The 14,869-nt window shown below is 33.0% G+C and overlaps 1 protein-coding gene and 1 long non-coding RNA gene across 2 annotated transcripts; one reads left to right on the top strand and one right to left on the bottom strand.

Annotated features, from left to right (window-relative positions):
- The first annotated feature begins 403 nt into the window (after nucleotides 1-403).
- On the top strand, nucleotides 404-730 carry LOC143549106 (uncharacterized). Its single transcript, XR_013138081.1, has 2 exons — nucleotides 404-520; nucleotides 587-730. It is a non-coding gene; the product is annotated as an uncharacterized LOC143549106 (long non-coding RNA).
- A 5,333-nt stretch (nucleotides 731-6,063) lies between these two features.
- On the bottom strand, nucleotides 6,064-6,690 carry LOC143549107 (putative ripening-related protein 1). The gene has a single exon (XM_077040099.1). It carries the CDS (start codon nucleotides 6,688-6,690, stop codon nucleotides 6,121-6,123), a length of 570 nt encoding a protein of 189 aa, XP_076896214.1. The 3' UTR covers nucleotides 6,064-6,120.
- Nucleotides 6,691-14,869: the final 8,179 nt, after the last annotated feature.

Here is a 14,869-nt window from a genome sequence, read left to right on the forward strand (position 1 = left end):
ACATTTCAAATTCCATAAACGTGGAGAGCAAGTGAGGCACGAGGGGTAGCGTAGTAATTAACCAACAAAGCTAGGGTTTTGTGTCCGGCTGACATCGCCACCCACGCAACCCCTCCAGCTTCTCCAAATAATAATATTCTATTAATACATCGTCTGCCTGGTCAAAGTAACAACTCAAAGGCTGCACATATAATAATACAAACAAACCAACAGCCCCTGGTATCTCTCACAGTGAGCAAGTATGTGTGTGTGATCATCTCTATAACCGCCATTATCACACACTCATTCGCTGCGCATTCATCTTCATGGATCTGAAACATAAGGTAACCTTGTTCAACATTTTTCATTCAATTTCTTTCAACTTTAACAAGCTCAAATTTAACCGTTTTTGCAGAGATCAATCGAGGAAATAACGGACAGCAGCACTAGTCCGTTAGCACCGTCAAACCACACCAAATGCTGTAGCTATTGTAAAGCCACGAGTACTCCTCTTTGGAGAGGCGGTCCTGCTGGTCCCAAGGTATATCGGTCATTTATTTACCGTCTTACCATTATATGTTGTAATCGTTTGTCATTATGTTTTCAGTCGCTTTGCAATGCGTGTGGTATCAAATACAAGAAGAAGAAAAGAGTGCAGATGAGTGGAATCGATAAAACCAGAAGAAAATCATCAAAAAATGCGAAACGAAGCGGTGATTCGTTGAAGGTGAGATTAACGGTGATTGATCAGCAGTATAAGAGGAAGAGATCGTCGTATGAGAGAGGTAAGCCGGGTGGAACAAGCTACGGGAAGAAGAACAAGCTGCAATACTGTTAATGGCGATCTCTTGACAACTCATGTGTACTGTACTATCAATTTAAGATCATTTTCGTTGCAATCTAGCTGACAATGCTTGCTGCTTTAGGTCAAAATTGACATCCTCTTTTAGGCTCGGTGTACACTTTTTGTTGGGCATGTTCAATGTGAATGTTATATGTTATTAACAAAAATAGGGTATGGTAAGAAACCAAGGGTAATTTGACTTGTACATACTATAAGAGCATCTCCACCTATTGGTTTTTTGTGATATTTATGGGGTTTAGATTGGTTTATGGAATGAGATAAACGTTTGTGTTAGGTTTGGTTTGCATTCTCAAACGTTTGGGAGGTGGGTTTGTAGTGGCCTCATCACAACCACTACTCACAAATCATATATATATTTATTATATTTTAATGAGGTTTAGATTGGTTTATGTGTGGAAAAAAAGTGGAGCTTTTTTGTGAAAAGTTTTTTAGAAATGATGCGGCGATGAAATGGATGTTTGAATTGGTTTATGGGTGGGAATGTTCTAAAAATAGCATGTTCACCAAATTTCTTTTCAAAATAGCGAAATAAACATTTTTTTTCTTTTTCTTTGATAAGTTTCGCAATAAGCTCCTTTAACAGAAAACACACCTGTTTATTACAGGATTGGATGCATAAAATTAAATTGAATATTAAATACTAAATAATGGCCGTATTAATATTAAGTATTTAGAAATTAGGACAATGAAATGGAAAACAAGTAATTTATTAGGCGTTAATAAGATAAATGTGAAAAGTAAATGATGGTAACAAAGAGCATGAAGAGCTAACTAAACAAAAATAAACTGGAAAAGTATTCAAAGAAGTTGGGACAAAAAATGCTATTATTTACTCATTGTTTACATATAGATGTTCATGCATGTTGATTGTTCATTGGCCTAGTGGTTTCAGGTGCGATACGAGTTTCACAAAATGCGCATAAGGTAAATTTTAGAAAGCAGACTTTAAGGATGTATATGTTCGATGTTTACATGAAAAAAATTATATTCATATGTGTTTTGAGAATCTAATATCCTTCTACATGTTTTTTTGAAAAAAAATCAGTAATATGTTTGGCAATGACGTGGGATCACATTATGTAATTCTCTCTAGTATTTATTTTTTATTCTGAAAAAAAAAAAACAAAACAAATATTGGAGAAGAGGTTGACGCATGAAGATAAAGTTACAAAGGGTCAAGTTGTAGAAGCTTCACATTCAAGCTTACATGCGTTAATTGTGACATCCAACAAAGTAAGACGATGCTTCGGTGCTTTTTTGCAAGAAGTCAACTATGACAAAAACAGAAATGCTATGTAAATCAAGAGAGCATTAGAACATCACCAATAGACAATGTTTTTTTAAACATCACCAAGAGAGTTTTTAAATACTATTTGGTATTTCTCAAAAAAATATCTTCTCTCTTCTTTCTCCTCTCACTCACCTCACAAACTCATTTTTAGTAAACTCTTCAGCAAAAATCTAATCTTACCATCTCTCCTATACATCATACCCTCTCTTATACATATCACGTGCTCTCTTCTTATAAACACCCCTAAAATCACCTATTGATGATGATATTAATTGTTTACAAAGTTACAACAGAGTTGGGTTTAAAACTAATAAAACATATTTGAAAAAAAATGTATAATCGGAACGCAACTTTACAAAAAAAAAAAAGACACATACAATTAAATGTACCTGGTCTTTTATATCACGTTTGTTTAGACTATGTATATTGTTTAAATAAAAAATGAGAAACGTCACACCATATAAAATGTGATTGGTTTACACTGATTCTGGCCCCACACCCTTAGTCCCTTACTCGTTAACCTAGTCACGTTCAAAGTGGCAAAATACCCTTTGGCGCACTCTTCTTTAATAAGTGAAATGGTTTGACGGTATTGACATAGGTGAGACGGCAGAGGCGGCACTCCACAACAGTCAAAATATGGTCTTGCTACATACTCGTAATCATTATTACAAAAATTCGATGCGTTCAAAAGGAAGCCGGTGTGTTTCAGAAGTGTGATTGGGGAAATTAAAACGTTGAACCCTTTGCGGGTAAAAAATTGCTCAAAGGTAGAACTTAACGTGGGAAAGATGTGTTAATACTTTGTAAGGGTGAAATGGGGTTCTTGCTTACTGTTTGATTTTATCGGTGAATTTGGGATAACTAGCATCTTGCTATAATTTGATGTTAATAAAAACCTTTTTGTTGGTCATTTCAAAAAAAAAAAAAAATCGTTTTAAAGATTTATAATATATTACATGTAACAAAAAAATGTTAAAAGAGAATTACATTTTTCTAATGCAATGAACCTAGTTTGACAAAGGTTCTCTTTTGGAACAAAGTTTTCTTAAGTTACTTTCCTTGCTTTCTGCTATACTAAACAACATAAAAAGAAGAAATCCCCTTTCTTTTCCATCTTTTTCCTAGCCCATTTGTTGCAAAGGAGGCCCTAAAGCGAATAAAATTTAGGCCCAAATAATATTCACTGCCACTTTATGCTTTTGCAATCTTCCTATTTACATCTTTAGGAATTATTGAACCATAAATTGTTTTACTTTCAAAACTTTTAATTTTTTCACTTCCTCAAAAATAGATATTGAACATTTAAAGCTATGTAAAAAAGAATTATTATTTTAATTGAATAAAACGAACGTATAACAGCTGTGAATACTTTCGACACATAACTTAAAAAACTTTTAAGTAGACAACTAAGAATCTATAAGCATATAAACATTTGTGTATACTAATTTAGCAATTATGTAGTTACTTATCCGAGCACTTTCATTCAGTACACGATTTATATCTATCAAATGTTATGTATGGGATAGCCTCTCTAGCTTACGATATATATGATTTACCTGTCAAATGTTATTTATAAAAATAATGCGCGTATCATATAGTTTTATATTTTGAATTTGGTTATGAAACGAGTTCTTCCATTATGTATTTTGATGCTAGATAGTAGATATAGTTATATATGGATGAGAACTGAGAAAAAAACAAATAATCTAGTAATTATGGTAATATTAGAGTAATTATTAATACGTTACAACAAAACGAAGTAGTACAACAATAATTACTTTAGTATAAAAACTTTAACATATTACTCTAACATTAATATAATCACTCTAATCATTTATACGTTTTTCATGTTAAAAATTGCTTGTGTTTTATTCTAACACACTAAATATAATATTAATATTTTAGATAATATTTTTCAAATTTCAACGATTAGAATTTCTATTTGAATAACAAATAAATTTCATTCTTAGAAAAGATAATAGAGAAAATTACAAAGAAAAGTTACAGAAGCATTTGGTGAACAGATTCTTCACTGGTCTGATCCGATGAATATATCCTTCTACGTATGTTTGAGGCTGAATCAGCAAAAGTCAGAGAGTCAAAATCAAATAAAGGTGGGAGTAGTCAGAATATAATCGAATCCTAATTATTTGTTTTCCAACAACACCGACAACCTTCAACAGGGAATGCAGAACCATCGAGAAAGTCAAAACATTATTTGAATATGGTTAAGTAATTTTTTAAAGAGTAATTTGGTTGATCTTTAGAGCTATACTACATAAGCCTATATTCCCGTGATGAAGGTGGTGGCGGGTGTGAGTTGGTGGATGGTTAAATGAAGACAAAGATGGGCGGTGATGGTGGTTGTTGAAGGAGGCGGTGCCAAATCGCACTTTGATGAGATGATCGTCGTAAATATTTCATATGAGTCAGATGAAAAAAAACCAACCATTAAAATATATTAAAAGTTACAAATAGTAAGGAAATGTGAGACGACCAAATTAAACTTCTCATTGGCATTTATATAATGGATGTGTTTAATGTTTTAAATATTTGTATACAAGGAATTCTTATGGGTTAAACGTTCTTATACAAGGAATCATCTTGAATTATAATTTAAACATCAGTGTACAAGTGGAACGAAACATGAAATCTTTTTTGATTTTGCTAATTGATTTTTTGATCTTTATGATTAATTTGCGTAATCATTGATATATCTTTCGGTGGTTGTCACGAGCCTTAATGGTTATATTCTAGGCCTTAGGATAAGCGCTAACACCATTATACACTTGTGGAAGATTAAGGTTCAACAGAATGGTACTAGAGTTTCATGCACATACACATTTTCACAAATTTCAATCCTTATTTTTCTTGAAAGAATATTATAAAATGAGTGTCATTTTGTAGCATGCCACAACAGTTTTTAGTTCCGTTCTTCACAAAAAGGTTTGGGAAGCCCATAATGTTTACCCTTTTTGAATAGATTCAGGCTCAGTGCAACCTACTAATACAATTGTACGTCTAAATCTTAATAAAAACGTAATAACCTTTTGGACATCAAAATCCGCAAGTAACTTAAGGGAATGCTAATTGTGGAGATGATAACGAATAATTGAGAACGAAAAGAAAATAAATTAAAACGAAAAAGAAAGGAACAAACAAAACAAAACTGATGACATTTTGAATCATAGTGGATTAGTGGGCTTTTGATGAATATTAGTGGGGTTTTGAGCTACATATAATGTTACAATTTGGACACTTGGGCTGTATATAATGCTACAACTTTGGGTTGTATGGTGTAGAGGTGGGGAAAAAAGCCGGTTCCGGATCTGACTCGGTGCACCTGACCCTGGCCTAACTGACACGTGGGTACGAACCGGGTTTCAGTTCCTCATAAAAATCATGCACAGACATGGTCCCGACCTAGACCTGCCGGACACGGTTCCACCAATACCTGGTCAAAACCTGGAATTGAACCGGCCAAAACACGATAAAAACCCGGTCAAAAAGCCTACCATATTTGGAACCGGTTTCTACCCTACCGGGTTCTTGACTTTTGTTGGCTATATCCGGACCCGGTTGAAAATACCCAATTTGTGCACCTCTAGTACGGTGGGCACATGCGCCTCTAGGTGCCTCTGGGTACGCTTGATACTTGACGATTATTACCCGATAGAGACTCAACGAGTTTTAGGCCACGCGTATAGAATATTTTTTTAGTTTAAGGTATGGAATTGGAATTAACTAAACTCCTATCAAATCTGATGCATTGCCATCCACCTAACAAAAGATGATCAATGATGACTAATAGATTAATATTCTCGTGTTGTTAGCCTAAGAGATTAATAGCTTAAAGAAACTTATAGTAAGGAGTATTTACATCGCACATAATAAACCGACACAAAAGTATACATCTTAAAGGGGAACATACATAACATGTACTTCAAGTCCACAATATGACAAAAAAGAAATATGAAGGCTATTAAGCGTCATTCCATGTTATGTGCAATTCTCCCCAACTCGTCTTAGGAACTCCCAAGCCTTCCCAAACTGCTTTGGAAGCAACAACTATATTGTTTTGACAAGGAGGCAAATACTCATGATCTTTGTCACAACCCATTGAAGAATCACATTCATCTACAACCTTTGCTTTTACACTTCTCCCATTAGCGTGGATCATAATGAAGTTACGACACCTCTCTCCATTCTTGTACCATCCAGTTGATAATGCCACCACTGGGATGCCATCAGAATGATACCGCTTATCACACTTAGAAGGCGCACCACCATCGCCGCCCTTCTCGAAACTAGTTATGGTAAGAGTGGCGTTGGTATTAGCTGAAACGGGAGGAGAACATGTGTATGTGGAGTAAAGCTTGTGCGGAATGCAACAAAGCGAATCACTATTTTCCATGCACTGTCCTGGAGGGGGTAGCTTGCCCCTTATGTGTCCGCTTGGCTCACAAGTATGGGCGTTAGTTTGTAAAGAATTTGAAATTATGAGAATGACCAACGTCACACAAAAGGATGTTTGTAGAACAACGTTCTTCATTGTGCTAGCTTTCTTCTTTTCTTGTATGTACTAATATGTGTATGTATTAATATTAGCTTGCGTAGTTGTGTAATGTCTTGTATAGGTGGCCAATATATATGTTGTTGATGCTAGGTGATGTTGTTCACAAGTTTGACGGACAAGTTTATATATATATTTAATAACTAGAGGGCTGAAGTAGTCACTTAAAGTTGAATATTATGTTTTCTTGTTAGAAAAAGACAAGAAGCTTCACTTTTGTTGTTACATTTCAATTTTTGATTACTCTGATGATAAAGACAATGCTACTGTCTTTGGGTTTGAACAGCCACATAATAAAGACAACGTTGTAGTCTTTGGCTGATGGGCTATCACAATTCACAAGTCACAACTACACGTACTACACGATTTTCCGATTAAACATTGGTTCTAATATGAGACAAACTTTTATGATCAAGAATGGGTTCGGTTTATCTAAACCCGTCCCAAACCTAAATCATTGCCATCCACCAAACAAAATATAATCAATGACGAATAAGAGGATCATATTTTTGTGGTCTTAGCCTAAGGCATGTGTATGTTACTTTTCAAATTCATTTTTATTTTTTGTCTTAAATGCTTGTATCCATCTCATCTATTTAAGATTTTAGGAGACTAAAACTTTCAGATGTTATACCCCCTCATAAGCCAAATTGTAACTTCGGAAACAAAGTATTTTGTTGTGGCGTGTTGTAAGAAAACAGGATTTGGTTGGTATTTGGAAATTTATTAAAGGATTTAAATTAAAGTAAACATGCCTTACCGATATCAACATTAAAATTTGGCCATCCGGCTCATTTAGCTTACAATAAAGAAAACGAGCGGTTACCAAAGACCATCAAGTAATTGATGATTTGGTTGTTAATTACTTTAATTAATTTGTAAATACGAATTTGGTCATGACTTTGACTGCAAATTTTTAATACGGGTTACGGTTTCTTGAAATCATTTTAGATCGCTCGTTTGCTTCGGATTTACTCTGGTCGATCCACTTTATGAAAACATATGTTATAGGTGCCACTCACCTCTATGTCACCATGGTTGGGACGTCAAACACCATTACATACAAATCAGCTCATCCCCCTCCATCGTCATTGTACTCACGCCCCACGTCACTATCATTACAATTTTTCATTTTTTTTGTTGGTCAAACCACCATCATCATCACCATGATTATTATCTTGTTAACTGACCCACTCAACTACAAGCTTGATGGGCTAGTTAGTTACGTGACGACGCTTTTGGTTAACTAACCATGCTCCACAGCACTTAGTCTAATATGTGAATTCGAGTGCCATTAGCCACCTATAATATTATTGTTTCTTGTCGGGTATATTTTCATAACCGTTTTTTAAATTTTAATTGCTTGAAATCCATCTGATCTACAAACATACACATTTAAGAGACTGAAACCTTTCAGAGTTTCAGATGTTGTACCCCATATATTTAGGGAAAACCCCCAAAACAGCCCATCTACAAAATGAGATTCTAACTTTGTCCCCTAAATGTAATATTTACAAAAATGACCCTCTCTAACTCATCTTTGACCATGTATTAGGAAGTCTAACGCGTCTTTGACGACATGTTAGCATAACACATCGTCAAAGATGCGTTGGATTTCCTAACACATGGTTAAAGACGCTAACATGTCGTCAAAGACGCGTTAGATTTCCCAACACATGGTTAAAGATGAGTTAGGCATCCCAACACTTAGTCAAAGATATGTCAGCATCAAACGTGTAACATTTCGGGTTTTTCGATACCGCATTCGTTTAAGTTTAACCCGACATGAAATATTTTTAGATCTTTAATATTAATCAAAATCCAATGTTTTCAAGTAAATAAGTTTCCTAATGTTCACTTTAGGCCCTTGTACTTCAATCAATGTTCAAAACCAAATTATACCAAAACTAGTTCAAGTAATGTTCAATTAACAAAGTATAGGGACTAAACTTATAAAAAATGAAAATTTTCTTCCTCATCCCCGGAGTGCCGCGCGGGAAGACCCCCCACCCCCGTCGCGTGCTGCCTTGAACTCCCTGCACAGATCGTTTATGCTCTAGTTCGTTTTCTAGCTCGTTTAAGGTATTAAATCGTTTATTTTAGGCATATTAGAGAGAATTAAGTGTCAAGAAACAATCCTATAACTGAAACATAAGTATAATCTCGTTTCTTATCATCCAAGATCAAATCTTTTGATTATATTCAGTGATTTATTCATAAAAGTATGATTTACTTACTTAAACGGGCCAAAAAGCCTATAATTAGTTCGTTTTATGTTTTCCTATATAAACAAGACATAACCATCTGCTGTAAACTTTAATCAAACCCTAAAGATCATACTCCAGCCTCAGCTCGTAAACCCTTTGGTTTTTTCCCTTTCATGTAAGAAGTTGATTGGTCTATTTTTTCCCTTTCTTTGTTATATCAATTTTAAATTATGTGTAATAAAGCATTATAGAGGCACTATATAAGTGGATAAAGCTGCTACATCATGCATTCCCAAGTGGTATTAAGAGGGAAGACGCGTTCATGGGCACTACCTATACATCGTCCAGTCCTACACTGGCACCTTATTTCTACCCTCATGTACTCACAAACCACAAAATCACTGGCAACATATACACACAAATACCCTAGAAACTTTTGTTTGTTTTTTAGTTCTCCAAGTACAATAAATGCCAAAAATGAATCAATTTTATGTGGCAAACCTTTGTCATGAAGTGAAGCCATGCACCCTATCCACATGGGGAGGCTGTGGTGTTGTCATGTGGTTTGGAAGCCATACACCCTACCCATATTAGTGCCCCGCCCTCTCTTATAGCGCGTTATAAGGGCTTGAACGTTTTATAATATTAAAGCTCATATATGCGTGTCTTGATCAAGTGATAATGATTGAAGGGGTATTAAAGGACATTATTCATGTAATCACACAAGTTTTTGATTGAAAAAAGTGGCAATTCAAATCAAAACAATTCAATCAGTTCACTCGAATTGAAACTTATAGGGTTGAGTCGGGTTTAACCAGCCAGATGATGTTTAAGATACCGGAACTAGATGTTTAGCCCTTTATTATACATTTTTGAAACATGCAACTATTTATATGTATGATGTTTATGAATTATTTTATTATCTTTAAATAACTAAATACTTAAAAAATAAAGGGCTCACACAATTTCCACGATTTGAACGTGCAGACTGATGAAGACGCTTTTTCTTTTTAAACGACAAACTAGCCTACTCTTAATACTCGTATAAATCATTTATACGTACACATTACAAATTTTAACCTCCACATAGACGAGATACTTAATCACTGCAACTGCACCATCACAACCCACCTTTTATAGGTTTTGTTTAAAATTTGGGTTTCTTCTAACTACGTGGCGTCGATTCAAACTATAAATTCCTTTTATACATATAAGATAGTCGTATTGGTATTTAGGTAACGTGTGTTGGGGATTGTGACTGTAGGCAACAATGTGTACCTGTAGGCAACAATAAATGTAAAATCAGTATATAATGTTATCCTTTATCATTAACTATGTCTACGATATGCACCCTTCACATCATGCTAGTAAATAACAATATTATTATTATTATTATTATTATTATTATTATTATTAGATACGCGTTATAAGAGGGTACGTGGGTTGTGAGACATGTAGACGTTGGGTTTCGTATACCCAACGTTTGTTGCAAATCGGATAGGAAAGTGTTGTGGCATTTTGGAAGATCATGTTTCTTTTATTATAAGTTCGACTGCTTGGTTTTTATTATTATAATTGAAAGCCCACAAGATTAAACAATGATAGTTCTAAAAGAATCAGATTTTTTTGTTGGATAGTTCATATCACTAATGCAAACAATCGATGTTTTCCAATGTTTCAGGAAACTTGTGTTTGGGTGAATCAGTGAATGTCTTTAAAGTAACTATTAAAACTTTTATAGAGGAACATGTTTGCAGTTCTTTCACTGGTTCATATGTATTCGTTAAAATGGTCTTCTAAAACAATTGCATTTTGAGAGGGAAAAGCTGTGCAAAGTAAACCGAATCATCTCTTCTAGTTCAAGCAATTCGATTTGTCATTTTCTTTTCAAAAATTATAGGTTAAACTAAAATGTAAATATCCACATGGTGTTGGTATATAGAGGAGACCAGTTCAACATTGGTCTTAATTTTTTTGTCACTCTTTTACTCTACTTTAACTATGTGAACTATCCTATGATATAATAAATATTTAATACGACCCTCAATTGATAAAATCCTAATATACATAGAAATACATAATCGCGAGTTGGTATACCATATATTAGATGCACAAAAAACCCAATTTGTGACCGCTTCACTGCAAACCAACCCGAACCGGTTTGACTCAAATCGGGTCCCAAACCGACCAAACTCACCGGTTTTGGGACTGGTTCCCTTCTTAACTACCAAACCGGTTTTAAAACCGGACCTGTTAGAGAAAAACCAACTTAAACCGGTTCTAAACTGAATCGAGCTGGACCAGCTCGACCTTTCTTGCTCCTAAACTGGTTTCTAAACCGAACCGATTTGGATCATAGTTTGACCAAACCGGTTCGGTTTGAAAAAAAAAATAAACAGTTTTGTACGTCTATGCCATATATAAGGTAATGGTTGGAGATCGGTGAACCAATTGCAGATACAAAGCCTCTTTTAACACTCAAAGGTTCATGTTAGAGTTTTAGAAAGTGAAAATAGATTTCCTTATAAAAAAACTAATGTTATCATCATCGTAAACCCTTCACATCATTGTCATCATCATCATAAAACAATGTTGATAGTACGTTTATTATAATATTTTTTGCATGCCAACTTCCTAACAATTTTCATGCCTGGCTATAAAAATATTTCACATGTAAATGCTGGTTTTACGTACATGCATGATACACGCACCATCAAACATAACCCAACTCATTTTCAGGACCGATTTACCTATCATTATTGGTTAATTCATGATATTACGAGAGGATATATTAATTGTATTTCAATTGAATTTTGCATGGTTGATTTCCGGGACAACTAATAAAATTAAATATCTTTATTGGGTAAATGGCCGTTTCTGAGAACCCTTTAAAATTCCGGGGCCTGGGACGAGTAAAAAAATGGCTCTCTATATCGACTTCTCAATTATTTAATAGATAATTTGATAGTTTTACCAATTAGATTGCCTTTCAAAAAACCAAAACAAACAAATAATAATAACCATGCTACTAAAATTACTTATATGAAACAAATGAAAATTTTTTTCTATTAAAAAAAGAATACTTATAGCGGGAATTAAACCCATGACCTTTGTTTCCATAGTATATATAGGAAACTTTACATTCAACCAAAGAGTCATTTCGTTTGCTTTTGTGTTAAAACAAAACTATATATACAATATAAGTTTATTTTTTTAACAATTATGGGCCTCCCGTGAGAGTGGGCTCGGGTCGGTTGCCCTCCTCGCCCTCCCCTTGAGCCAGGCCTTGTAAATATCTTTCTACTTGGTTCAAGATTGTTTAAAAGAATTGATTCACATACACCGGGCGGGGTCAGTGTATTTGAGACGTTTCTAAAAACCCGGCCGGGTTTTGCGGGTAGCGGTAGGCCTGGAACGCTTGACCCGGCGGGTAAACCGGTAAAACCCATTTTTATTAAATCCAAAATGAAATATGTATGCCGGGATTTGAACTTGTGTCATTTCTGAGATAGAAGCTTTAATAATTACCCTATGAGCCAACTAACCAAGCATAATTGATGTCTCTGTTGATCAAACATAAATCATAAATATTTAAAAAGCAATGTATAAAACATAAATAAACATTAAAGTTTGTTATTATTATTATTTTTTGTTATTATTATTTTATATGTATATGAATTATATATATATATATATATATATGTAAATATATATTTAAATTATTTATGATGTCATCCAGGTCAAACACCGGTCTGTCCTCCCCGGTCGGTACGACCTTTGACTCGGTAAGGCGTCTGGATCGATGTCCGGACCGGGTTTGAAAATATTGGTTTCGTTTAGGAAATATTTAATTTATTGAGTTTTAAAAATCAATTACACCTTTTCAAACTACGTCAAAAACTATAAAATATAAATTTGTTCCATTGTTAGGAAAATTTTTAAAATTGTTGCATTTTTGTCATTTGAGTAATTAACATGCAATGAAAAGGAGTAGAAAACCTTGCGTATTAAAAATTGTTATCATTTAAGCTTTATTTGCTAAGTAGAGGAGATCAATTACCTTGAATTATAAAACAGTAGCTTTTCAACCCATGTATTATACGTAATTTGTTAAATGACTGACATTTAGGTTTTTTATTCATTCGTAATTTCAGGATTTCTTTTGGATTTATAGATTAATTTTAATATTATCACACACTTCAAATGTTACATATTTAAATTCTATATTTTTCTAAGATTAAAATAATATTTTAAGATGACATAAAATCAAATATTGGTGATTACCTAAACATATTAAATGCTTTATATGATACGCGTATAAGATTATAAATATTGTATTTATTCAACGAAATTTGAAGTACACACATAATTAAATATCTATTATAAACATAGTTAATAATTATTATATGTAATATTTCGTTAATCATTATTTAACTGATTAAATAATTCACTGTTTGATTTTAAACTTATTATAGATATTTAATAGTTTATATATTTTTTTAAAAATTAATGGTTAAACTTTCTATATCTAATAGTAAAATTAGATATAATGAGTTAAAAGTTAGTGTGATTTAAGTTACATTAAATATCTTTCTCTTTCTCTTTTTTTAATATGGGTTACAACTAATGGGTCATACTAATTATATCATGACCTATAGATAGTATGGATTAAGAAGAGTAGAGATTAGAAAATAGAAGGAAATTAAAGTTATGATTGAATGCAGCTAAGACACATCATCCTCATTATTTTTGTTTATTAGTATATATATATGTGTTTCTACGTTTAATACTTTAATTGTAAAAAAATAAATAAATAAAACTGCTATTACGAAATATAGCATTTCAGTTACCTTAAATAGTATAAAGAACTACATTTTCTACTTCTAAATGTAAAAATTAAAACTATTATTTACTAAATATAGCATAGGGATGAGCTTGGTATATACCGTACCGGTACCGTTACCAAAAACCCCGATCCCTAAAATCCCGATCTCGAAAATCATAAATTCTTGGTTCTGATACAAGTACCAAAATATTCGGTTCGGTATCCGGTACTGGTATTAAAGGTAAAAATTTTGGAAAATACCGATACCGTACTGATTCCGAAACTCAAAACTTTGGTACCGATTTAGTATTGGGTACCAAATCGATACCGATTTCGATACCGGTTCAATACCAATACCGAAATCGGTACCAATACCGAATTTACTGTATCCTAATATAACAGACCCGTTAGCTAAAATAATAACCAAAAAAATATATAGTTTCTAAGTTTCAATGTCAACATTAAAAAAAGACACGTTGCATCCAACTAATTTTTCACTATTAACAAAAATAAAACTTCCTTAATAATAATAATAATAATTTATTTTACTATTAACAAGCATAATAATAATAATAATAATAATAATAATAATAATAATAATAATAATAATATATTTGTTCGTAAATAATTTATAGTACCAAGGATTTTAATGTGCAACTTGCTGAATGAATGTGTAACACTATAACGTGTGACAATAAATTCATGACAGATCTCACAACAATTTTGTGAATTAATTTGTTTATGCATAATTTATAATAGTTGTATCATTATTTATTTCTTGATTAAATATGTTGAATAAATTATATGAAATAAGGGCATGATTTCTTCTTAGGAAGGTCATATTTTGTCCATAATCTTTGAAATGTCATTTACTTGATCTTAGCACATCCTTTGCTGACGGTTCTCATGTTTAACAAGATAAAAAAAGATATGCAAAATCAAATCTTCTCTTTGTCTTCTAAAATAAGCCATGAAAGGTGGCTTGAGGTTGGTTTCCATGTGCGTTGTAACGAAGATCAATAATCTTAAAATCTTCACAAAATTTAAATAAATATAATAATACTACTGCTTTCATAACACTTATTACTTAATAACAATAAATAATAATATTAATATTTCTTAAACT

Source organism: Bidens hawaiensis, unplaced genomic scaffold (genome assembly GCF_021521415.1).
Source record: "Bidens hawaiensis isolate Kalapana, Puna unplaced genomic scaffold, B.hawaiensis_p1.1 tig00015443_1, whole genome shotgun sequence".
NCBI lineage: Eukaryota > Viridiplantae > Streptophyta > Magnoliopsida > Asterales > Asteraceae > Bidens > Bidens hawaiensis.

Excerpts from the sequence above, each read along its gene's own strand:
- LOC143549107 (XM_077040099.1), bottom strand. The coding sequence starts at position 6,690 with ATGAAGAACGTTGTTCTACAAACATCCTTTTGTGTGACGTTGGTCATT.